Source organism: Coregonus lavaretus, assembly GCF_964263955.1.
Source record: "Coregonus lavaretus genome assembly, chromosome: 22".
NCBI lineage: Eukaryota > Metazoa > Chordata > Actinopteri > Salmoniformes > Salmonidae > Coregonus > Coregonus lavaretus.
In genome coordinates, this window is record NC_140009.1 from 20,895,568 (window position 1) to 20,923,213 (window position 27,646).

At 44.2% G+C, this 27,646-nt stretch overlaps 1 protein-coding gene and 1 long non-coding RNA gene across 3 annotated transcripts in view; both read right to left on the bottom strand.

The window, feature by feature from the left end:
* Window positions 1–12: 12 nt before the first annotated feature.
* LOC311149878 (polyhomeotic-like protein 2) lies at window positions 13–3,437 on the bottom strand (the record flags this gene model as incomplete). Its single annotated transcript, XM_084187116.1, has 6 exons — window positions 13–167; window positions 649–931; window positions 1,089–1,215; window positions 2,118–2,229; window positions 2,946–3,069; window positions 3,285–3,437. 6 exons carry the CDS (start codon window positions 3,435–3,437, stop codon window positions 13–15), a joined length of 954 nt encoding a protein of 317 aa, XP_084043242.1.
* A 4,777-nt stretch (window positions 3,438–8,214) lies between these two features.
* Window positions 8,215–27,646, bottom strand: part of LOC311150356 — a 684,587-nt gene continuing 665,155 nt past the window's right edge. The window contains exon 4 of one of the 2 annotated variants that reach the window (XR_014615101.1): window positions 8,215–8,291. This is a non-coding gene — a long non-coding RNA (uncharacterized lncRNA). Of the gene's footprint in view, window positions 8,337–27,646 lie in introns of both variants that reach the window. The other variant, XR_014615102.1, reaches the window with a different exon arrangement.

The window sequence follows — 27,646 nt, forward strand, 5'->3', positions numbered from 1 at the left end:
TCCAGAGAGGGGCTACGAGTCTCTCAGCATACTGATCTGGGCAAAGATCTTGAGCGCAGGCCCCAGTTTAATGTTCATGGTGCCCATGAGGTGGTCCTCTTTCAACAGCAGCAAGGACTGGCCATCGATCTCCTGCGAGCGGAACTCCTCGGCCATCTCCAGGCAACCTGGGAACAAATCAAACGGCCACTCGTCAATTAGCTTAAAGAAAATAACATTACACACAACCAACAGGTTTCAGGCAAGTCTTTTCTAAACATCCCTCCTTTGTCACTTGATTTATGACAGAGGTCAGGTCACCAATCTTGTTCCTGGACCCGATACCCATGATTCATAGTGCATTGCTGGGAAAGAGCTTGCAAGTAAGCATTTCACTCTGTTTTACACCTGCTGTATAATGTGCAAAATAAACGTTGAAACTTTAGCCTCTTTAACTAAAGTTTGATTTAATTTGGATTTGAACTAATCAAAAGACTAAAGTTTGTTGGCTGAAGTAGGTGTGTTTAACTACTGGGCAAAACAAAAGCCTGCACACCCTGCATATCCAATAACAATGTTGGTGACCACTGATGTATGGGACTGCTACTCCACCATTTTGGCTGATATTAAGCATCTGTTGGGGTATGTGGCAAATGTGGCAGTGCCAACCTGGCAGGGAGCAGATGAACTCGTAGACGTCCTCCACGTTCCACTTGGCTGGGTTGCTGGGCAGGAAGTGCTGGGAGAGGAGGGGCAGCTTTTGTCCATAGCCCTCCATGTGCTCAGGCCCTCCGCCCACCTGGGGCCTGGAAGCACCGAAGCTGGCAGCAGACAGGGGGGGCGAAGGGGGACCATCGTAGCTGGACATGTCCGAACACTGGCTGGACTCCCCGTGAGAGGGGTGGCTGGACGTCAACGACCCACCGCCAGTTTGTTGGCCAGTGGTGGGAGTCTGAAAACACAGGAAGGGTTTAGCTTTTAAGTTATCATATGGGACAGGTTTGCTTCAACCTGCCTTGCCATTCTAGCCAGAAAGAGGGCCTCAACGGAAATACGTTTTTAAAGTCAAATAACGTATTTATTCTCTATTTTGAACAGTGCCGTTTCACCTGTTTTTTGGTTTCTGAACTTGACTTCTGTTGGTTTCCATCCAACATTCTTTGCTTCTTCAGTTTCTCCATGGTGGTTTGTCGATTTGGAAAGAGGCCCATTCGCTTTGTACACCCCACATTATACCTGCACAAAAATGAAATGAGGTGGGGGGGTGGACAATGTATCAACAAGTAACTTGGGTAATCAAGTATGTCAGAAGCTGAGCAAGCCGTTTAATTGTGGATCTACTCAAAACAAATCGGAGAAACAAATTATAGGCTAAAGTAAAGAACAAGCTATTCATTTGTTATTTCTGCACGTACATGTGTACTACTGCTGCAGATACTACAGCAACAACTGCTGACAAACATGTCATTTTGAAACTTTTTCACTCGGGGCCCCACTTCCAGCATTGGGGAACATCCCGCGTCACCCCTGCACGCACCACGTCTATTTCTATGGGCACAAGCACTGTTCATGACACAAACTGTTCACATCCCTCTTGTTGGTGGAGAGAACTTTGCAGGTTTGAAGCTCATTTCCTGCAATTCTACACATTTTGTCATGGGGTGCAAATAACATTTTGCAGTTTTACAGCAAATGTTCTTGCAATTCTATACATTTTGCCATGTCTGATGTGTATTCATGTGATACTGTATTTGGTTGACAAAAAAATTTGCAATATCTATGGGCAAAAAATAAAACGTTAGCCGACATGGGCTAGCTGATCTAGACAAGTTCTAAATAGCTCTAAGGTATGCAATGACTAACATGAAGAGGAACTGATGATGCACAACCCAATTTCAAAATTGCACCTTGTGCATTCTAATATTACAACTTTCAAGTTTAAAGCCGGACTAGGGGCCGCGCCCCACAGTTTGGCAACCACTGCATTAGACCACACCTTAGCAAAACCTTTTACAATGGGAAAAGAAAATTGGACAAGTTCAAATAGTCCCTCCCTGTTACAGTCCGTGCGTTCCATTTGGTGTCTAATGAATACACCCCAGATCTCAGTCCCAGCATCTTCTCTACCCAGGCCTTACCGTTTGGCACACACTGTGGAGCAGAACCTCTTGGATCTCTTGAAGTTGTAGGCAAAGTCCACTCTGCCACACAGCTCACACGTCAGGGTGGGCTCCTCCTGCTGCTTCAGCTCTGCCCAGCAACACAGTCACACATCAACAAATGGGAACCAGGGATGCAGTGGTAAAAAATAAGGTGGGTATTAACACTGAATCCCAGTTGGCATGACAGGCAGTGAGTGAGTGGCATGGCTACATATCCAAGTGCCAATTTGTGCAAACAATTGTGAAACAATGAGCCAATGAAATTCCAGCAGAGGTGGGATTCTGAAGCCAGGTAGCCAATGACACAATGAGAAACTTCTGGGTTTATAGAGTGGGCCAAGCAAGATGTCCTCCTTGGGCTGCACGATATGGGCAAAAAAACTTGACTTGCGATATAGATCAAAATACTTGGGTGAACTGGAATCATAGAAATAGACATTTATATTAAAACATAAAGTGGAAAGTAGCATAATTCTTGTTTGGTACAATCTGTTGACTGCATTTGACCTATAAGAACATCATGCAAACTTATAGTGAATCTAACAGCGAGGAGGAGGAACTGCGCTGCTTGCGTGACAGTGGGCAGGGCTTGGTATGTGTGGGAAGCAGCCGCAAGATGAGAGGGAGAGAGACGACAAACGGAGTAAACTATAAAAACTGACTTTACACGCGGCTGAGTAGCATTTCAAAATATTGCATGCGATATGGATATCTTGCAATATGGGATATGGCACGTCAGTATTGCAATTTTGATGTGAATTTGATTCATTGTGCAGTCCTATGTCCTCCTGGCTGGCCCTTTACCTTGGTGTGATAAGTCCTCCATCTCAGAGTCTGTGGCGTTATTGAAGGAGGTAGTCTTCTCTGAGTCAGAATGTGTTTGCTGTTTCTTCAGGTTCTCGATCAGCAACGACAACGGACGTTCCACCTGAAAGGACAGACACTTCACACATGCTGCTTTACACCCATAGTAAAATGTTGAACAGTGCAGAATGGAGGTTTTAGTCTAATTTTGTCCACTAGAGGGAAGTGTACTCCGTCTCATGGACAGGGCTAACTGGCCCACCTCACAAATGTGTTGTGTGTTTCTGAACAGCCATGTGCCCAGTGGATGGAAAGCTTCTTCATTATCCTACTACTTACAGGGAAAGGCTCGGCTCCCTCCTGGATCACAAATCCCTCAATGACGTGGGTGAGGATCTGGGGTTTCACTATTGCCTGGGGCGGTTTGCTCTCGCCATTATGCGGGGTGCTGCCGGTAACCGTTGGCGCATTGTTCCCATTCCCCGAGGTCATGACTGGAAGCGAGCCTGCACCTGGTTGCGCATTCAGCCCCTCAGCGTCTCCCTTACCTACAGGGAATAATAATATTCGAATGCGAGTAAATAAAATTAGATATTTATATGTCAAATGTTGACTGACATCATGCAGGAGTCGGTACTGATATATACAAAAATAAAATAGTTAAAAAGTGAATGACCAATCATGTCGTTGATGAATCTGGGAAAATTTTACGCAGCGGAGAATGATTCCAGCAGAATATCTGGACCACTTTCGAAATTGTTTGTTTACTTTCCTCCCCGCTTAATTCTACATCTAGGCCTACAAAACTATTTGTCAACAGAATCTATTTCATACAAATAATGTGTATTGTAACAACTAATCATTACGCAAGTTGTTGATTATCCCACATTCGTATTGTTAATCAATAATAACAAAATAAAGGTTGTCGACATCTGCTTAAAACTAAATGTGACCAAGTTTGAACACCAATTTAAATCAAGAAACCCGCCACAAGAAATTACAAATATAGGGCCTCTGATAACTGATTCAAGCGCCCTGACAATGGTCAACACCGAGCGAAAGAACACTCTTTTGTTCCACTGCTCCAAACAACCCTTCCTTTCATATCCCCTCTGCCTAGGCAACATGAAGCAAACAAATAATGTGCTAAAAAAAACTATAATATTCCGTGGAAATACGCACCCGTTACATTAGTAGAAGTTACACAAACAATGCAATCATTCCAGCGTTTTAACGTGCCGTCTTCTGTTTGTTCCGTCCCTATTACCCCTGCAGCAAGCACACAGTACACACTTTAATCCCCTTTGTATGCGGGAAGTGAATAGAAAATAAAGCGCCCCCACCATTGGCCCATGCTATTTGGAATGTGATCCAATGGCAGAGAGTATCTCAAACGGACTTCCTCTCTGATTGGTTGGAATGGCTGACTATTTTCCTCTCCCACTCCTTTCCAGTTTAATCTACCACATTATTTGAGAAATATAGTGGTAAAACAGAAGTTAAAGCCAGTATGTAAAAATAACATTTTCCTTGATTTAGAGACAAATCATTGGAATGGGAAATGTTGTTGAAAGATGAATTTTCTAAACGTTTGAGCTATGGGCCTAGAGGTATAGGGCCTCAAATGTTTTAATATCTTGTCATTATGTCAAAAAACGCCATACATGGTAAAGACAATGTTCATTATATGTCAGACATAGCAAGTTTTTCTGACAAATACATTATTGAATTCAGCTGTCACAAGATGTCCATACGCAGACATGCTGGCCCTTGAGGCTTGGTCCAAGGCATCACTGGTCTTGCTTGATCAAGGTTATAATATGGACCACCTAATAATAACACTTAGAGAAGGAGTGCCCTGATCACATGGTGTTCTGCTCTAACTCGAAGCAGCCAAGTGGCAGTGTTGGCCACTCTTCAGTATCTGCTGAGTAACAGCCTCCTGGCCTCTTGAAAGTACTGTATATCACAGGAGGTTGGTGGTACCTTAATTGGGGAGGACGGACTTGTGGTAATGGCTGGAGCGGAATTGGTGGAATGGTATCAAATACATCAAACACATGGTTTCCATGTGTTTGATGCCATTCCATTTACTCCGTTCCAGTCATTATTATGAGCCGTCCTCCCCTCAACAGCCTCCACTGCTGTATATTATTCATGTTTGAATGTGGATGGGCCTTGCACGGATACACCTGCCAGACATGACAAGTGCTCCTTTCTCCCCCCTATCCCATGGGGAGAATGACAAAGCCCGGCCCCTCTCCCCTAATTATGGCTAAAGCTGTCACGTTCCCCCAAGTGGTGGGGCAGGACAATGGACTCTGGGGCGTGACAAATTTAGTCTTCCGCTTGAGGGGAGTGCTGGAGTTGGGATGGCCATTGTGCCTGGGCTGCCTAGGCCTACAGACGGAGTGAGTCTGTGAGTGAGGGAGGGAGGGAGGGAGTGTGAACCCCTCTCTGCCAAGTGTGTGGATGGGTGGGACTTCACATTATTGTATCAAATTGAACAGCCAGTCAAGGCTTCTGGTCATCCATAAGTCCGATGACTTTGAGATGCAACCTTAAGTGACATATAAAATATACAGTAATATCTACCTCCAGTGTGTGTGGTGGGGTTGCTGGGGTCCGATGGGCATTGCTCAGTAGTGATGACCTCAAGAGTAGGAGGGGCTGTTGGCTGCTGTACGAGGGAAGTGTAACTGTTCTCCGTGACTATCTCAGATGTGGGAAGCTCCTAGCACTCTCCTGAACCAGCTGAGAGTCCGGTGTAGGAGCTGTTGGCTGGATCTGGAGGTTGACTGCAGCCAGCTTCCCTAGCTTAGCGTTGGGCAGAGGGGCAGCCTGGGTCTGGGTGACGGGGATTGGCACGTTGTGGGGCGGCAGGTAGCTTAGTGGTTAAGAGTGTTGAGCCAGTAACCGAAAGGTTGCTGGTTCTAATCCCCGAGCTGACAAATCTGTCGATGTGCCCTTGAGCAAGGCACTTAACCCTAATTGCTCCTGTAAGTCGCTCTGGATAAGAGCGTCTGCTAAATGACGTAAGATGTAAAGATCTGGGGGCTGATGGTGGAGATAGTGGTGTGCTGGCTGGGAACAGGCGCAGAAACAGGGGGTTTGGACAGCACAGGGACAGGTCTCTGCTTGGGCTGCATATAACCTCCCCACTGTTATTTTAGTTTACTGCTGCTCTTTAATTATTTGCTATTTTAATTTTTTTCTTAAACTGCATTGTTGGTTAAGGGCTTGTAAGTAAGCATTTCACTGTAATGTCTACTACACCTGTTGTATTCGGCGCATGTGGCAAATAAAATTTGATTTGATTTGATAGCCAGGGCCTGTAGCATCTGGGCTTGAGAGTGGCTGTGGATGGAGGCTGTGTGCAGCACTGGGGCCTGGCCCCTCAGAGGAAGCTCCTGGGTCTGGTGATGCTGCTGGAACACAAGCTGCTGCTGTTTATGCTGCTGCAGAATCTGGTGTGTCTGGATTTGTGCGTATGCTGTATAAACAAATCAACATTAGTCTTTGCTTTAAACTAAGAAATGTCAGGTTTCTTTCACAAAACGAACAATAAACTACAACAGCCATTGTAACACAATTCACATTTCGAGTTAGGATTTGGCCCTAAGTGTGTAGGCCTATAAAGCCCCAGACATATTGCCTGATGGTTACCACAGCAATAACTTCCCAAACAGACAGACACCCCAGGGCATGTTCAGCCTTGGCTTTAGACAGTGAAGCCTGGACTGAGGCTCCCAAGTGTTTATAAACCAAACAATAGGTGCCCTGAGGCCTAGCACATTACCATGGTCTATGGAACTAGAGAAAATAAACATCTGGGGGAAAGAGCCATTGATGTAGTCGTAGTAGTATGAGTAACGGGATAGCTTCCCTTTTTCTAAAACAGTCTTGCCAGTGCTGCAGATTGTAAAAGTCTGTGGTTACTACATGTTATGTTTGTTCCTTGTATAATGCAAACTGGGGTGTAGGTTTAACAACTTTTAATAAACATATACTTCAGCTAGCAATATCCCTGTTTCGTCTCAGTTGTGATCCATGCTCCGTTTAGGTTAGGTAGCAAGTGGCTACTGTGCTTGAAATTTAGCTAGCTTGTTACTACCTGGATAGCTACTAGTAAACAATAGCTGGAACGACCGAGCGAACAGACGCGAACTGGCTGAGTCAATTCAGTGGCTAGCTTTGCACTTGGCTAGCTAACAGTAGCTGCTAGGGGTAAGTCATAACCTACACTTGTGTTTTGTTTTTTTACATATTGATAGCCCGAGTCGTTCAAGGAATTCGGGACATGGGTGACTAGTTAACGTTAGTTTGGCTCTCTCTGTGTGTTCGTGCCGTGAAAGGAGGGGTTCTTCTTTGTCTGAAAGCAATGGCTAGCTAGTTTGCTAACTATTCTATCTAACTAACTGGCTGAATAAATTGACGACGGACTCGCTCAAGCTGTCGGGACTAACCCACAACGTTAGACACGGACACGAACGATCTGCTTGCGTGTTGATACACTGGTGGTTTGTTGTGGCCGAGTATTGGCGCTAAACCGTGTTGTTGGAGACCGGCATGCTAGCTGGCTGTGGCGTCTTATGACGAGGTGCCCGGACGTTTTTCACGGAATAATACTGCACCTAGTTAGCTAGCTGAATAAACTAAGTTAGTCTATTCCTAGAAAACATTGAACCGCTGTAGTTTACAACAATTATAGTTTCTGAGGTGGAAGTTGGGAGAGTTATATTTGGGAGTTGTGGTGAGGGAGGCCCCGCTCTCTCCTTTCCCAGATGTTTAGTTCATTTCATTCCGATCTATTCTGCATTATTGTAGCCATCTGCTGCAGCCTGTCAACCAGTGGCGGCTCCTGAAAAAATTCTCAGGAGGGGCAATTTTTCTGATGATTTAGGTGACCTACACACATTTTAAAAAAGATATGTCCAGCAACAACATGAAGACAGGGGCAGCATATAAGTCAATACCAGAAGCATTTATTGACTGATCTCAAAAGTGTTGGCTTACCAGGGTTGGTGGAGCCCTCAGTTTCATCTTTGCCTCGCAAAGCTAACTCAAACACTCCGCAAAACTTCACACACTGGATTAGCCGGCTGAGGATGTGGCGGTTCTTGCTAATGTCGTAGTAAATATATTTGTTATAGTGAATATGGAATATGATATGTTGAGTAAAATGTTGTGCTAAGATCTATTTAGGTCAGGAGCTGGTTATAAGTTATGTTCCTATCCAATAACAATGGACAAAAGGGTCCTATCTTGTCAGCCTTGTCAGCAGGTGGCCAAGGACAACACCCACGCCATAGGCCTCTCAGTTCTTCCAACTCACGAGTTCTTGCTCTGAGGACACACACACACACAAACACACACACACACACATCATCACTGTTAAACACACACACACACACACACATCATCACTGTTAAACACACACACACACACACACACACACAAAAATCCCCTCTCTTAGGCTGAACATTTGAAGACAGAGAACCCGACTCAGAGCCAATGCAACAGTGACAGTAGCCTGCAGGGGACCTCGCCCAACTCATCAGGACCAATCAGAAGATCAGAACTACTAGATTGAACCTACTTCATTTATTGCATAAAATGTCTGCACACAATGTTTCGGGGCTCTCTTCAGATAATAATAATAATAATAATAATATGCCATTTAGCAGACGCTTTTATCCAAAGCGACTTACAGTCATGCGTGCATACATTTTTGTGTATGGGTGGTCCCGGGGATCGAACCCACTACCTTGGCGTTACAAGCACCATGCTCTACCAGCTGAGCTACAGAAAGTGGATACTCATGGATGCGCATTGCAATTGTAAAATGTCAACACAATTGGAGACACCACGTCATTTTTGGAGACATGTTATTGACAGTAAACTATTGTAGATGCGACTGCTAACTAACTAAAACATTTTAGCTGGCTAGCTAATCATCTTAGCTAAATGTGGGGCAAACAATTCAGTTATTTACCGTTAATTTGAGGGATTGGGGTGAAAGAAATCGAGTTACATAGTGATACTTTACGATATACTGTATTGACAATATCGCAATATTTTAGCGCTAGTTGGCTGTACCTGCACCAAAACACCATTATTGTTCCTTCATAGCTTGTTCTCAATCTTTTCACATTGGGAGCCAATTTGTTTTCAGCACTTTTATTTCCATGACTGATCAAAACTCGTTCTCATGGCTTTCTGATCCCTCTGCAACAGACATATGGTGCGCAATAAAATCACAGTATCGAATCGCAATACGTATAGAATCATGAGACTCGCAATGCTGATGCATATATCTTATCGTGAGGTTCCTGGCAATTCCCAGCCCAAGTTCATTTGCCACAACAAATCTCTTCGCTAGCAAACGCGATGTCTTCTCCAAAACGGCAATGTGTCTCCAGCAATGTTTACTTTTTTGACGTTCTATGGCATCTCCACTTTCCAAGCATATATGACCACATGTAATATTTTGGTAGTGATGCAAATAGTGAACTATGTAGGGCCAGGATGTAAAATATATGTAGCTGCAGCAATTTCTCTTATCTGATATGGTAAGTAATGGGGCTTAATTTATAGCTCCCTAAGAGTTTGACGAACGGGTCCGTGAACGCGATTCCAGATATATTTACCTCTGAATAAACTGCCTTTATTACACCATATCCACATCCAGTAAACTTGTGATTATCAACACTAACCTCATCGTTGTGGCGGCGGACAGCTAGCCTGTATCCCTCGTCATCCAGTTGAGTGAGTGGCAATGTCTTTTTTCGTTCGTACCAATTTTTGGAAAATCCTCGGGTGTAGGACTTTCCGCCTTTAGTAGAAACCTGTTGAATTATTAAATTTGGTCTGGGAGGTCCTAATTGTTTCGTTGCCAATTTATCTTAATTTGTTCGCCGACAAAAAGGAACTTCTTTCAAACAATCCACTCTTTTCTCAGTTACGTTCATGGTTACGTAACGTATGACGAAAGCGCGTAAGTGCAAGCCCACAGACACCCATTGAGATTGTATTGAAGGCTCTGAAATTTGAAAAAAATAGATTTTACATGGGAGTCTATGACAGAAGTTCTGGGCGATTTTCAATCTGACTGAAATCGCCCCAAAAGGGGGTGGAGCCATTTGAAGCACGACTTTAGCCTGATTCGACATTTAGTGGCACTGTGGCACTGTGGCAGATCAGACGTATAGATTACAACACTGATAACTACTGTTGCAGTGATATAATTGATTAGAAAAAAAATCCCTTCCTTTTCCCGTTTGGCAGTGCGTCGCCCATATCGCCCTATTGAACAGGCCGTCCCTGCTGTCAACTATGCCTCTGCCTATCCCTGTTCTCTCCTCTCCGCACAGGCTACACAAACGCCTCACACCGCGTGGCTGCTGCCTCTCTAACCTGGTGGTCCCTGCACGCACGACCCACGTGGAGTTCCAGGTCTCAGGCAGCCTCTGGAACTGCCGTTCTGCTGCCAACAAGGCAGAGTTCATCTCAGCCTATGCTACCCTCCAGTCCCTCGACTTCTTAGCGCTGACGGAAACATGGATTACCACTGAAAACACTGCTACTCCTGCTGCTCTCTCCTCGTCTGACCATGTGTTCTCGCATACCCCGAGAGCATCTGGTCAGCGGGGTGGTGGCACAGGAATCCTCATCTCTCCCAAGTGGACATTCTCAATTTTTCCCCTGACCCATCTGTCTATCTCCTCATTTGAATTCCATTCTGTCACAGTCACTAGCCCATTTAAGCTTAATATCCTTGTCATCTATCGCCCTCCAGGTTCCCTTGGAGAGTTCATCAATGAGCTTGACGCCTTGATAAGTTCCTTTCCTGAGGATGGCTCACCCCTCACAGTTCTGGGGGATTTCAACCTCCCTACGTCTACATTTGACTCATTTCTCTCTGCCTCCTTCTTTCCACTCCTCTCCTCTTTTGACTTCACCCTCTCACCGTCCCCCCCTACTCACAAGGCAGGCAATACGCTTGACCTCATCTTTACTAGATGCTGTTGTTCTACTAATCTCACTGCAACTCCCCTCCAAGTCTCCGACCACTACTTTGTATCCTTTTCTCTCTCCCTCTCCTCCAACACTACTCACTCTGCCCCTACACAGATGGTAATGCGCCATCGCAACCTTCGCTCTCTCTCTCCCGCTACTCTCTCCTCTTCCATCCTATCATCTCTTCCCTCTGCTCAATCCTTCTCCCTCCAATCTCCTGATTCTGCCTCCTCAACCCTCCTCTCCTCCCTTTCTGCATCCTTTGACTCTCTATGTCCCCTATCCTCCCGGCCGGCTCGGTCCTACCCTCCAGCTCCGTGGCTTGATGACTCATTGCGAGCTCACAGAACAGAGCTCCGGGCAGCTGAGCGGAAATTGAAGAAAATTAGACTCCCTGTGGACCTGGCATCTTTTCACTCCCTCCTCTCTACATTTTCTTCATCTGTTTCTGCTGCTAAGGCCACTTTCTACCACTCTAAATTCCAAGCATCTGCCTCTAACCCCAGGAAGCTCTTTGCCACATTCTCCTCCCTGCTGAATCCCCCCCCCCCCCCTCCTCCCTCTCTGTGGATGACTTCGTCAACCATTTTGAAAAGAAGGTTGACGACATCCGATCCTCGTTTGTTAAGTCAAATGACACTGCTGGTCCTGCTCACACTGCCCTACCCTATGCTTTGACTTCTTTCTCCCCTCTCTCTCCAGATAAAATCTTGCGACTTGTGACGGCAGGCCGCCCAACAACCTGCCCGCTTGACCCTATCCCCTCCTCTCTTCTCCAGACCATCTCCGGTGACCTTCTCCCTTACCTCACCTCGCTGATCAACTCATCCTTGACCGCTGGCTATGTCCCTTCCGTCTTCAAGAGAGCGAGAGTTGCACCCCTTCTCAAAAAAACAACACTCGATCCCTCTGATGTCAACAACTACAGACCAGTATCCCTTCTTTCTTTTCTCTCCAAAACTATTGAGCGTGCCGTCTTTAGCCAACTCTCTTGCTATCTCTCTCAGAATGACCTTCTTGATCCAAACCAGTCAGGTTTCAAGACTGGTCATTCAACTGAGACTGCTCTTCTCTGTGTCACGGAGGCTCTCCGCACTGCTAAAGCTAACTCTCTCTCCTCTGCTCTTGTCCTTCTAGACCTGTCTGCTGCCTTTGATACTGTGAACCATCAGATCCTCCTCTCCACCCACTCCGAGCTGGGCATCTCCGGCGCGGCTCACTCTTGGATTGCGTCCTACCTGACCGGTCGCTCCTACCAAGTGGCGTGGCGAGAAGCTGTCTCCGCACCACGTGCTCTCACCACTGGTGTCCCCCAGGGCTCAGTTCTAGGCCCTCTCCTATTCTCGCTATACACCAAGTCCCTTGGCTCTGTCATATCCTCACATGGCCTCTCCTATCATTGCTACGCTGACGACACACAACTAATCTTCTCCTTTCCCCCTTCTGATAACCAGGTGGCGAATCGCATCTCTGCATGTCTGGCAGACATATCAGTATGGATGACGGATCACCACCTCAAGCTGAACCTTGGCAAGACGGAGCTGCTCTTCCTCCTGGGGAAGGACTGCCTGTTCCATGATCTCGCCATCACGGTTGACAACTCTGTTGTGTCCTCCTCCCAGAGTGCGGAGAGCCTTGGCGTGACCCTGGACAACACCCTGTCGTTCTCCGCTAACATCAAGGCGGTGACCCGATCCTGTAGGTTCATGCTCTACAACATTCGGAGAGTACGACCCTGCCTTACACAGGAAGCGGCACAGGTCCTAATCCAGGCACTTGTCATCTCCCGTCTGGATTACTGCAACTCGCTGTTGGCTGGGCTCCCTGCCTGTGCCATTAAACCCCTACAACTCATCCAGAATGCCGCAGCCCGTCTGGTGTTCAACCTTCCCAAGTTCTCTCACGTCACCCCGCTCCTCCGCACACTCCACTGGCTTCCAGTTGAAGCTCGCATCTGCTACAAGACCATGGTGCTTGCCTACGGAGCTGTGAGGGGAACGGCACCTCCGTACCTTCAGGCTCTGATCAGTCCCTACACCCAAACGAGGGCACTGCGTTCATCCACCTCTGGCCTGCTGGCTCCCCTACCTCTGCGGAAGCATAGTTCCCGCTCAGCCCAGTCAAAACTGTTCGCTGCTCTGGCACCCCAATGGTGGAACAAGCTCCCTCACGACGCCAGGACAGCGGAGTCACTCACCACCTTCCGGAGACATTTGAAACCCCACCGCTTTAAGGAATACCTGGGATAGGATAAAGTAATCCGTCAGAATAATAGTAGAGAGAATGATTTATTTCAGCTTTTATTTATTTCATCACATTCCCAGTGGGTCAGGAGTTTACATACACCCAATTAGTATTTGGTAGCGTTGCCTTTAAATTGTTTAACTTGGGTCAAACGTTTTGGGTAGCCTTCCACAAGCGTCCCACAACAGCTTGGGTGAATTTTGGCCCATTCCTCCTGACACAGCTGGTGTAACTGAGTCAGATTTGTAGGCCTCCTTGCTCGCACACGCTTTTTCAGTTCTGCCCACACATTTTCTATAGGATTGAGGTCAGGGCTTTGTGATGGCCACTCCAATACCTTTACTTATTTGTCCTTAAGCCATTTTGCCACAACTTTGGAAGTATGCTTGGGGTCAATGTCCATTTGAAAGACCCATTTGCGACCAAGCTTTAACTTTCTGACTGATGTCTTGAGATGTTGCTTCAATATATCCACATAATTTTCCTTCCTCATGATGCCATCTATTTTGTGAAGTGCAGCAGTCCCTCCTGCAGCAAAGCACCCCCACAGCATGATGCTGCCACCACCGTGCTTCACGGTTGGGATGGTGTTCTTCGGCTTGCAAGCAACCCCCTTTTTCCTCCAAACATAACGATGGTCATTATGGGCAAACAGTTCTATTTTTGATTCATCAGACCAGAGGACATTTCTCCAAAAAGTAAGATCTTTGTCCCCATGTGCAGTTGCAAACCGTAGTCTGGCTTTTTTATGGCAGTTTTGGAGCAGTGGCTTCTTCCTTGCTGAGCGGTCTTTCCGGTTATGTCAATATAGGACTCGTTTTACTGTGGATATAGATACTGTTGTACCTGTTTCCTTCAGCATCTTCACAAGGTCCTTTGCTGTTGTTCTGGGATTGATTGGCACTTTTCGCACCAAAGTACATTCATCTCTGGGAGACAGAACGCGTCTCCTTCCTGAGCGGGATGATGACTGTGTGGTCCCATGGTGTTTATACTTGCATACTATTGTTTGTACAGATGAACGTGGTACCTTCAGGCGTTTGGAAATTGCTCCCAAGGATGAACCAGACTTGTGGCGGTCTACAACTTTTTTTCTGAGGTCTTGGCTGATTTCTTTTGATTTTCCCATGATTGCAAGCAAAGAGGCACAGAGTTTGAAGGTAGGCCTTGAAATACATCCACAGGTACACCTCCAATTGACTCAAATGATGTCAATTGGCCTATCAGAAGCTTCTAAAGCCATTACATAATTTTCTTGAATTTTCCAAGCTGTTTAAAGGCACAGTCAACTTAGTGTATGTAAAGTTCTGACCCACTGGAATTGTGATACAGTGAATTATAAGTGAAATAATCTGTCTGTAAACAATTGTTGGAAAAATTACTTGTGTCATGCACAAAGTAGATGTCCTAACCGACTTGCCAAAACTATAGTTTGTTAACAAGAGATTTGTGAAGTGGTTGAAAAACGAGTTTTAATGACTCCAACCTAAGTGTATGTAAACTTCCGACTTCAACTGTAAGTGAAATTGTGCTTTCATGAGCAGTCTCTTGACAGAAAACCATGATCAACTAAAACGAACTTGTAACTAAATAGTCCTGAGTTTTCTCCCAAAATGTCTGCATCTTACATCAACTGTTGCAGTGGGTAATTTTGGTTAGGGAACAAATAAAGTAACATTGCTTTCATGGGTAATATTATTGATTTGTCCCTGAATCATGAATGCCAACCAACATACCTTTGACATCCCCTTTAGTCCCTTTGTATCATGCAACCACATAGTCTGTGTTTAGGTTAATGTATGCAGACACCTGTGTCTCATTCTACACAAGACACTGTCAACCCAATAGGCCCTAGCGGTGAAACGGCTCTAATCATGCATGCAAAAAGCCAGATCATCATCATCATCTTTTGATTGCTGAATGATTTCCCAGTCAGGCCTCTAATTGGTGGGAACAAAGTAGACATTTTTGACAACTCACTCTGCTGTGCTTTGTAGGAAGTCACATGATTGACTACACCGACCGTGCAGCAGGAGGGTGGCTGGAGGATAGGCCAAATGGGAGAGCCTCGTAAATGGCGTCCCTTGAGAAAGCAAGAAAAATATGTATGTCAGGAGAAGTGCAGTATTATCATAAGGAGACGTATACTTGGATGACGGAGGAGGAATGGAGGGGAAAAGAGAGGCAGAGGAGGTCTAAGAGAGAAAAGGAGGAAGACTGTGAGCTTGAGTCGGTAAAAAATGGCGGGAAAAAGGGAGAAGGTTTGTTAAAGAAGAATGGTAGGAAATGTAAGCAAAGTGAGCTGAAGACAGGAGGAGAAATAGAAGTGAATGAGGGTGAAGTATCGGAGGTGGTAGGTGTGGTGAAGTACTCGGAGCCCGAGGCTTGCACAGAGGGTCAGGATAAAGTCTGTGATATTAGGAGTGAAGTATTTGGAAAAAGTGGACACTTGCCTTTTGGCTGATCCATTTGTGGTTTCAGGATGGGTGAAAAAAGCGTTGGGTATAGTGGAATTGGCGAGGGTAACCAGAAGTGGTCTAGTGATAATTGTTTGTGTTTCTGTTGGTCAGAGGGAGAAGGCGCTCAGAGTTAAACAAATGGGGGAAAGAATTGTGAATTGTTTCGCTCTCAAGAAAAGGGTGCCATTGAAAGGAGTGATTACTGGGGTAGCAGTATATGTAAAAGTTGACCAACTAAAGGGGAAGATTCCCGGTGTTTGTGATGCTCGTCATTTGGTGCGACGCAAACAAGGTGGCGAGAGTGGGGAAACAGAAGAGTCATTGTCTGTTCTTTTGAGTTTTGAAGTTGAGTCTTTGCCTGACAAAGTGAAGTTAGGATATATAAGTTATCCTGTACGAGCTTATGTGCTGAATACATTACGTTGTTACAGGTGTCAAACTTATGGGCATGTGGCAGCAGTGTGTAGGAGGGAGGTTCCAAGGTGTGAGAAGTGTGCAGAAGGGCATGAGACAAAGGAATGTGTAGCATTGGGGAAAGTAGTGGTATGTGCTAATTGTAGGGGGCTGGGTATCAGAAAAGTCCTGTGCGAGAGAGGCAGGTTGAGGTTTCCAGGGTAAGAGTAGTGAAGAAGTGGTCATATGCTGAGGCAGTGAAGAAAGTAGAGGAAGATGGGTCAAGGGGGTGGAGTGGTGAGAGTAGTAGATATGTACCAATACAGAGGGATAGGCCAACAAGTGACATATGTTTCAGTAAGATTGGATTTTTAGCATTTATAGCAATGGTTATTAATTGTACTGCAGGTATGGAACGTAAGTCGAAGAAAATTGAGGTTGTGGTGGCAGCTGCAGAGAGGTATTTGGGTATACGAGACTTGACATCAGAAGAGTTACAGGGAGTGTTAAGTGTTGATGTCCCATCATTTCAGGTTGAGGGCATGAAGTAGGAATGAATGTATTTAAATAGTGGAGTAGGGTGGTGTTAATTATTAATAATATTTTTGAATTTGTGAGTGTAGTGTTAGATGGTAGGGAATTTATTTATTTGATTTTTCAAGCAAAATGTAAGGGAGTTGTACTCCAGTCTAGTAGGTGGTAGTAATGCAACAAATTGGATGCCAACCGCTGTTAAACCTCATCGAAGAAGAAGATCTTCTGTAGGCAAGATTTTTTTGGGACAATGTCTGTTTTTCACTGACGCTTGCCATCATGCCTGTGTGGTGTTCTGTTCCTGTCTGTGCTAATTACAAACAAGTGCAAAAATGAGTTATCTTTCACAGTTCTATCTACCAGAAATGTATCCTGATGCTGCCAATGGATTGCGGTTATCAAGAATGATGCGCCGGTGACCAAAGATTATCAGAGGGATTTTCAGGCTGAACTGATGGGGAAACCATTTTACCGACAGCTGAGAAGTGATGCGATACCATCGATTTTTTTCCTTCACAACAAACGGAAGATTCTCAATTAGCGGTAACCTAACGTTAGCTAACTTGCTAGCCTAGCTAGGTAAGTTAGCCGTCTGGCTAACGTTACAGTCCTGTATTGAACTCTGAAAGCCATCAGCTAAATCATATAGCTATATTTTTTGGTCAACACATGGTCAATGAAATTTGCCAATGCCATGGTAGTCACAGGTAACTACATTCAGCAGAGTAAATATGTTTGTTTGTTTGTTATAATGTTAGCAAATAAGAGTAGCTCAATCTGGTAGCCATCTATTCCACCCTTGTCTGGAAAACACAACGTTACTAAATATAGAATTGTCCAATATTGCTAAATCACTCTGTGTGTTGATAACATTAGCAATGATGAATGTGTATAAATCGTCTGATTGGTTAGTTGGTTCTCAGCCAGTCTTGGATAGCAATCTTGCTGCCAATTTAGTGACGCTAGTTAGCTAACAGCAAGCAGACAATATTGAAATGTCCATGTTAGGTATGGTAACCTAGCCAGTCTAATAGAGATCAATACAATTAGTGGAGTGGTTAAATTGTGTATTGTTGTGTATTTTGTTGTAGGTGGTACATCATCTGATTCCACCAACATGCGTTTCCAACCCCTAGCTCTGCACAAGTTGAAGGTAAGTTGGCCAAAATATTTACAAGCTGACAGCTAAGATGGCTCAATTTACAGTAAGAATGGTATAAACATGAATTGGGTAGTGTTTGTATGATTTGTGTTATGGGGTTAGAGGTAGTTAGAGGTAGCCTGAGGACCACAGAGTACCTTCCAGACCATGTAATACATTTAGTCTACCCCTCTTTTTACCCTTTCTCTTTGTAAAACTCAGGTTATCTGGAGTCATTCCACAGGCCCTGCTGAAAAATTCCCCAAAGCGGAATTGGGTACACAAGCATGAGGGAGCAGACACATAATGCGGTTATGGAGCGCAACAAGATTGTGGGACAGAAACCAGCAAGGGACACTGAAAGGTATAAAATCAAGACTACAACAGTAATGACACAACCACCTCATTCTTCTCTCTGTAGAAAACACAATACAAAGACATTTCTACAAAAATCCCCTGCGAAGGGCTACTATTGACAAGAATGATCTGCCAAAGTCAATGGGCTGGGGGAGGATTACAGATTATGTGATATTTTTATTTTCTTATGTGCAAAAAATTAAAAACACCTGTTTTTGCTTTGTCATTATGGGGTATTGTGTATAGATTGATGAGGTGGAAAAAACAATTTAATCCATTTTAGAATAAGGCTCTAACATAACAAAATGTGGAAAAAGTCAAGGGGTCTGAATACTTTCCGAATGCACTGTAGCTAAGATAACTGGTGGTCATGATGAAATTGCCATTCACAAAGAAACATACAGTATGATCAGTGTAGTTGTGGTGAATGATGGACGGAGTCAGGCGCAGGAGTAAAATAACCGGATGCAGATTTATTCCTTCCAGACATACAATGCGCCTACAACGCCAATCGAAACAGGGACAGGGGAAATAATCCTCCCTGACCAAACACAGTCTCAGAAAATACAATAAATGTAATGACACGGGAAAATCAACCCTGGCAAAATAAATGAGAGTATCTCAACCGAGCTACTCTCCTCCCAAATAGAACAATCACTCACAAAGACAAGGGGGCAGAGGGAACACTTATACACAGACTAATTAGGGGATGAGCACCAGGTGTGTGTGATTGACAAGACAAGACAAGTGGAGTGATGAGAATGGGAGCGGCAGTAGCTAGTAAGCCGGTGACGACGAACGCCGAAACCTACCCGAACAAGGAGGGGAGGCAGCCTCGGCGGAAGTCGTGACAGTAGTGAAGTTCAGAGAGTACTTGTAAAGCTGTGGAAGGAGTGTTGTCATGATCTAACTGCCATTCAGCTCCTCATGAGTCATCTGCTTGAAATCCAGCATAATGTCTAAGCCCTCGAGAGAGATAAGGTTAACGGGATACAGTTCTGCTACAGTGACACATGCAGCCAAAGGAATTCTGCTTCTGTATCTAGAATCCACTCCAGGAAGAAGACCAGGCACAACGGTATTGTCTGTAAGACAAAATAAATTATACTCTATTGTAGTTTGAACGACAGTTGAACTGTGACAGCATAACATTAACATTTGGGTAGCCTAGTTGAACATGCATACATGTGCACAGGCACATAGATTACATTTACAACAATATCTAGCCTAATAGAAAGAAATATGGCATAACCCTCAACCTTTGCACAGTGACCAGACTGTGCAAATGTACCTAGGTAGTTAGGCAAACACTATCTACCTACAGCCATGTCTAACAGGCATGCTTAGGTACATTCTTGTATAGTAAAACAGTTTTAGAGATTTACAACAGTCAAATGTTGTATTATTGTTTCTCCTCACTGTTTGCTAGTTAACTTAGCTAGCTAGCCTGCTTGATATACAATACTTGTTATTTACACTACCGTTCAAAAGTTTGGGGTCACTTAGAAATGTCCTTGTTTTCCATTGTTATGATGAGTTTCTCGGGTATCAAGTAATTAAGGATGTAAGGATATACTTAGACACTTTGATGGGGAGTTCATATAAGATATTTAATAGGTATCATTGTTCGTTATAACAGAAGGACAGAGCTTTGCCTCTTGCTTTTCCGAACTGATTTGAACAAAGAGCCACTCTCTCTTATATACCCTCTGTTACAAGTTTCTTCACGAACATCTGGTAACCCTCAATGGGCACTTCCTTCTTTGATGTTATTACCCTTTGTACCCCCAAGTCAGTATATCCTGTCCATCAATTATTTTAAGATCAACATCAGTAATCTCCTTTGACATAAGGAATGCAGACTCTGTGGCACCAAGTCACTTATCTACCAACTCTCCCCTGGGTCACACAACACTATGAAATGACATCATTACAATCCTTTTTTTTGTGGTAAGTAACATTACTTAACCCCCAACACTTCACATAAAACTTTATATAAAATACAATGTTCTCCAATCAATAGTATATATATGACTAGAGCCTAAACTATGCTAGATAACTGAGAATTCACCCCTTTCTACCTTCTATACCTGAATCCAACCTGATTCTCAATATATTTAATCAACAAAGGTATACATTCTCTATCTTATGAACTATCAAACCTCTCAAACTGCTATGGACTCAGTCTGAGTAAAAGATAGACACATTATTAACTACATTTACATTTTACATTTAAGTCATTTAGCAGACGCTCTTATCTAGAGCGACTTACAAATTGGTGCATTCAACTTAGGATAGCCAGTGGGACAACCACTTCTTTTTTATTTATTTTTCAATCTCTTTATTAGGGTTTCAAGTGTCTCCGGAAGGTGGTCAGTGACTCCGCTGTCCTGGCGTCGTGGGGGAGCTTGTTCCACCATTGGGGTGCCAGAGCAGCGAATAGCTTTGACTGGGATGAGCGGGAACGGTGCTTCCGTAGAGGTAGGGGGGCTAGCAGGCCAGAGGTGGATGAACGTAGTGCCCTCGTTTGGGTGTAGGGTCTGATCAGAGCCTGAAGGTAAGGAGGTGCCGTTCCCCTCAAAGCTCCGTAGGCAAACACCATGGTTTTGTAGTAGATGCGAGCTTCAACTGGAAGCCAGTGGAGTGTGCGGAGGAGCGGGGTGACATGAGACAACTTGGGAAGGTTGAACACCAGACAGGCTGCAGCGTTCTGGATAAGTTGTAGGGGTTTAATGGCACAGGCAGGGAGCCCAGCCAACTACGAGTTGCAGTAATCGAGACGGGAGATGACAAGTGCCTGGATTAGGACCTGTACCGCTTTCTGTGTAAGGTAGGGTCGTACTCTGTGAATGTTGTAGAGCATGAACCTGCAGGATCGGGTCACCACTTTGATATTAGCGGAGAACGACAGGGTGTTGTCCAGGGTCCTTCCAGGGTCCTTCCTAAATTACATGGATATTATAATATATTCAAATGAATATATCAAAATAAAAATAACTTCATTCTTCTTCATCCATGTTCATTCAGAGGAACCCCAAGCTTTTCTCTGGTCACTTGGGGCGCTATCTGATCGACTGAGAGAGTCTTGTTTCCACATCTTCAATCCTGTAAACCTTAAAATCCACGTTATACATTTCCAACTTAACATTCCCCATTCCTCAATCAACTATATCAATGGACTCTAACCTGGAATAATATTATATATATTAAGAATTATTACTCTTAATGCCTTCCTGCATGTCTCTAATATTTCCCATAGCTTTAGTTAAAATCCCCAATACCTTCCTAATCCTGATGGCCAACATGTATCCCCTATATAATCACATTCATTCCCTCTTTATCTACTATAATAGCATCCAATGCTATGTGATTATTAATTTCATAGTCTAATGAGTGACATCTCATACCCAATTGCTTGAAAATCCAAGACTGTTAATAGATACAATGTTCAACTCCGACTTTGTTCTACTAATATACCTGATATGACATACACAGTATAACACTCTATTTTCACACCCTGTTAAATCAGTACATCCCTAAACTAGTCATGCTTTAAGAATTCAACCCAAATCAGATCATATGAAAATAGCATAACCCCATGATAGGAACCAATTAAGTACTTGCCTAGCAACATAGATAGGTACAACTCTAAACATCCATATCAATATCACCCAATACTTCAAATGTATATAATGACTAATATGTTAATATGTTAACCCAACTAATCAACATATTCCTGATTTCATTCACAATCCTCACATTAACTTCCATGTTTCAAACAGTATGATTCAACAATGTCTACTCAAAATAAATCAGAAGTGTATCCTAAGACATTACCATAATGTATCACTGTTTTAACCTAATACTTATAAAGACATTTCTAAATTGTACAATGAATATCCTTCATTTTGAAAATACTTATACTAATATATACTAATGATGCACTTAAATAACTCAGTCATCTTATAAATTATAACCCAAAACCAAATTACTTAACTCAACCAATTTTTTTAAATGACAATTGTTATTGATTCACTTGGTTCTTATCAATCAAAATTAAAACCCTCAACTTTATCACCCATTACAACTGTCAGAATGTACACTTATATTAACATACAGTATAAACATCCATAATTCTATTATGACTTTCCTCATCCTGATAATAAATACAGATCATTATCTCAATGCATTCTTAATACTATTAATTTAGCAGTGTATATACCTGTATGTATATACCCAAATTAGCAAATTTAGATAAATCCAATTTTATTATCAACACAGCTAAGCAACCCCTTTTTCTCCCGGCACTTAAATCTTCTGGAGTCTCTTCATTGTGTTCTTCAGACAGCTTCATAGTTCAAAATGACTTGCCCATGACAATGTCACAACTACAATGTCTCATCCGAGTCACCACCTTTTCTAAAATCCATTGTCTTGTCCATTTGCCAACCATTTGCCCACAACATCAGAAATGTTGTATCTGAACATACAGTGGGGAGAACAAGTATTTGACACACTGCCGATTTTGCAGGTTTTCCTACTTACAAAGCATGTAGAGGTCTGTAATTTTTATCATAGGTACACTTCAACTGTGAGAGACGGAATCTAAAACAAAAATCCAGAAAATCACATTGTATGATTTTTAAGTAATTAATTTGCATTTTATTGCATGACATAAGTATTTGATCACCTACCAACCAGTTAGAATTCCGGCTCTCACAGACCTGTTAGTATTTCTTTAAGAAGCCCTCCTGTTCTCCACTCATTAACTGTATTAACTGCACCTGTTTGAACTCGTTACCTGTATAAAAGACACCTGTCCACACACTCAATCAAACAGACTCCAACCTCCCCACAATGGCCAAGTCCAGAGAGCTGTGTAAGGACATCAGGGATACAATTGTAGACCTGCACAAGGCTGGGATGGGCTACAGGACAATAGGCAAGCAGCTTGGTGAGAAGGCAACAACTGTTGGCGCAATTATTAGAAAATGGAAGAAGTTCAAGATGACTGTCAATCACCCTCGGTCTGGGGATCCATGCAAGATCTCACCTCGTAGGGCATCAATGATCATGAGGAAGGTGAGGGATCAGCCCAGAACTACACGGCAGGACCTGGTCAATGACCTGAAGAGAGCTGGGACCACAGTCTCAAAGAAAACCATTAGTAACACACTACGCCGTCATGGATTAAAATCCTGCAGCGCACGCAAGGTCCCCCTGCTCAAGCCTCTGATATTCATCTTCAGCCGGTTCATAGGTTGTTTCTTTTATTTAGGTTCACACCATTCTAGGCCAAATTATCCCTGCTATGCATCAAGACGCCATCTGTATTTACCTCACTAGAAGACAAGCATAACATTTTAATTGATTTAATTTCTAATCCAATAAATCCATACAAACATTGACTATAAAACAAATTATTATGTTTTAACAATTATTCTTACTACCAATTTCTAATATACTATACTATTCACATCGCTCTGTGTAGTGTGTCCTTCTTGCAATAGGGAAGCAAAGATTCACTGCTGCAATGACACACAGACATAGACACAAAAACAATGGTCCACAGTGACAGTTCCATCTTCCTCCTCTGATTTGTATTACCTCCTACAGTGGGACAAATAGATGCAGGTATCTCTCTCAGCTACTGTCCCCTCCATTGAGGTAGCCAGCAACATCTAGTGCTCGGGCTCCCAAGTGGCACAGCGGTCTAAGGAACTGCATCTCAGTGCTTGAGGAGTCACTACAGACCCCCTGGTTCAATTCCAGGCTGTATCACAACCGGCTGTTTTTGGGAGTCCCATAGGGCGGCGCACAATTGGCCCAGCATCGTCGGTTTTGGCCGGTGTAGGCCGTCATTGTAAATAAGAATTTGTTCTTAACTGACTTGCCTAGTTAAATAAAGGTAAAATAAAAAATAAAAATGTAAACACTCCACCTAGATTCTGTCCAGCTCTGACTTCTGTAATCCTCTACTGCACACAGTCTCCTATGCACAGAAAATGCCCAGATTCTCCTGTTAGGTTGGCAGAGTTGCCTTTACCTTTTTGAAAGAAAGTATTCCGAACATTGTTAGTTGAGACACAATATGTTGCTTTACCCTGTCTTCTTATCAGTCAGGAAAAGCCTTTAGATTAGGAAGTGCACATTCTTGCAGCTTATTATAGTCCACTCTTTCCATCTAACATGCCTCCTCTACATTCTACCTTACACCACAAATACATTTTCACCTAAAACATGTAATCTAACCCATAACACATTAATTACTACTGCTCATATTCTTACTACAATATGCAAATGTACCAATAAATCCTCATGCTATCAGTACTACCCCCTTTTGAACATGCTTTCAAAAACAAAATACCAACATTGTTTATTAAACCAAAATAAATTACATTAAAATGACAACATTTTAACTGACTTCTATCCCATAAAGTAATTCAAGAATAGTACAATTGACTAGCGACAGCTCTCTCTATGTTTTCTTTTCATGGTCCGAATCATATATATATTATTACCAAATTATAAACTTCTTCATAATTATCCTTATTATAACTAACTCCCAATTCGGTATAATAAATTACCTTAAATTCCTCATCCCATGCCTCTAGGATTTCCAGTGTGGGTGATCAATTCACACTAGAAAGTCAGGACAGAGTGCAGAGGTCATTGAAACCTTCAAAGAATTGTTCCATTCTATAGTATAAACTAATCACTAATAACAGTCATAACATTTCATAAAGTTGTATCCCAAGTGTTCAGTAAGTCCTCATGACATTTCTTCTCATAAGAAATCATGTTTGTACCGAAAACTCACTCAAAAAATAAAAAAACGTCATAAAATTCACTATGTGACCCTGTAAGACTTATCACCTTTGACCTGTTGAAACTCCTTACACTCAAAAGAAGAACCCTATATAAACATCATACCAGGTGGGTTGTGTGTTTATTTGAAAACCCTATTGGAAAACAAAAAACAAAAATGGCCAGGCCTTATCTAATTTGTTAGCTCCCTTTTACGACCTAATACTGCTGAATTGTACTACCTTCTCCCCCTAGCCCTGGGAAACATTCCAATGAGATAAGGAAATCCCCTTTCTTGTTATGTGGGCAGCTTGTCTCTCCCTTTTCTGTTTCCCTTCCTCCTTATTTTGTCCCCTCTTTGTCTGTTCTATCTGTATGTGGGTTTGTCCCCATTATGTTGGTGCGTCTGCCGGTGTGTGTCTGGAGTGGATCGGGGGACGTGCTCAGGATCTGCCTCTCCTGTGCAGCTGCGGGTTGTTTCCAGTGATTCCTGCCTACGCAGCTGCATCCTATTCTCTCATCAACCTGCACTACTAATTCCTGGGCATGGCTCTCCACCGGCGCCAGATCGTTGTTCTTACTAGAGCGGTAACTTGGCTCACCAGTAGAGTTAAATTGTCTTTGTCTTCAGCCTGGCTCTTTACTCTCCTTAACCTGTCGTTTGTTTTGTCTTCAGTTCAGACATACCTCCCAACCTGCCTGCCTTCCTGCCTGCCTGCCTGCCTGCCTGCCTGCCTGCCTCAGCCTCTCCTTCCTCCGGAGCCGACTAGGCGTACGGCCCAGTACGTCACTGGGGCAAAGCTTCCTGCCATCCAAGACCTCTATACCAGGCGGTGTCAGAGGAAGGCCCTCAAAATTGTCAAAGACTCCAGCCACCCTAGTTATAGACTGTTCTCTCTGCTACCGCACGGCAAGCGGTACCACAGTGCCAAGTCTAGGTCCAAAAGACTTCTCAACAGCTTCTACCCCCAAGCCATAAGACTCCTGAACAGCTAATCATGGCTACCCGGACTATTTGCACTGCCCCCCCACCCCATCCTTTTTACGCTGCTGCTTCTCTGTTAAGTATTTATGCATAGTCACTTTAACTCTACCCACATGTACATATTACCTCAACTACCTCAACTAGCCGGTGCCCCCGCACATTGACTCTGCAACGGTACCCCCCTGTATATATAGCCTCCCTACTGTCACTTTATTTTACTTCTGCTCTTTTTTTTTCTCAACACTTTTTTTGTTGTTGTTGTTTTATTTTTACTTTTTTGTTTAAAATAAATGCACTGTTGGTTAAGGGCTGTAAGTAAGCATTTCACTGTAATGTCTGCACCTGTTGTATTCGGCGCATGTGACCAATAAAATTTGATTTGATTTGACTAGCCCACTCTGTTCCTTTTCTTCAGTTGTTTTTGGACTAAGACAAATTGAACTTTTATTAAAATAATTTTTGTTTCTTCCACTCCTGTCACGATTCAGACAGACGACCAGAGGACCACAATTGCGTCACACCAGAAAGTTTATTAAAACTTAAGGGAAAAGGGAAGTAGGGAGTGAATGAAGGCTCCAGGGGTAACAGGGATCCCGTCCAATGTGCTGGGTCTGTGCCCCCCCCAGTGGCAGCGATGCGTCCTATGAAGCCGGTGGCGGGTGGTCCAGAAGTCCTGGGGGGGGGGAGACACAGACACAACAGGGCGGAATGAAACAAGGCAGCAGTACAGTTCAAGGGAAATCCAAAATACGTAGTAGCAAGGCAGAAGGCTGGTCAGAGTTACCGGGATTGAAGAGTAGTCAGGAGTCGTAATGGCAGAAGCAGGTCTGGATCTCCTGGGGCAGAAGAGTATCCAAAAAATCAGGCAGGTCCGGGGTCACAAAACCAGGGTGAGCCAGAAGCGCGAGCAAACAGGTTCCGGGTGTGAGCTTTGCAGACGATCTGACACCGGAGAGCTGAAAGACAGGGCCTTAAATACTGGGAGAGGTAGTGGGTAATGCAGCGCAGCTGGCAGAGTAATTAGAGCAGAGCAGAGCAGGGACAGGTGGAGCTAGTTAGGCTGAGTAGAGAGAGTGGTGAGCAGAGTGGAAGAAAATTAAGGTGGTAACCCGGTGGAGTGAGAGGCTCATGACAGAACCCCCCCCCCAAGGGACGGCCCCAGAAGTCCCAAGAGCAACACCACGCCGGGCGGGAGGAGGGGAGCCGGAGGAGGGCTAGAACTCCTCCGAACGGTCCGAGTGAACGTCCTCATCCTCGGAGGAAGCCGGAGGGCCGTGGTCGGGAGATGGGACAGGTCCCGAGACAGGATCAGGCACAGGACAGGAAGCCGAGCGGGCAGGACGGTTAGGGACCCCTCTGGGGCGGCCCCTACGGATTGCAGGTTGATCAGGATGCCGTTGGTGGAAAGCGGTGATGAGAGTCCTATCCACAATCCGACTAGCTGGCACCCAGGTCCTTTCCTCAGGTCCATAGCCCTCCCAGTCAATGAGGTACTGGAGACCCCTACCCCTCCGTCTGGACCGAAGCAGGCGGCGGACGGTGTAAACCAGACCACCATCGACGAGCCGTGGAGGAGGAGGACAAGGCGCAGCAGGGACCAGCGGACTCTCATGGATGGGCTTAATCTTAGACACATGGAAAGTGGGGTGCACCCTCAGGGAATTAGGCAGTTGGAGCCGGACAGCAGTTGGGCTAATCACTCTTATGATAGGGAATGGGCCAATGAACCGAGGTGCCAGCTTCTGCGACTCCACCCTGAGTG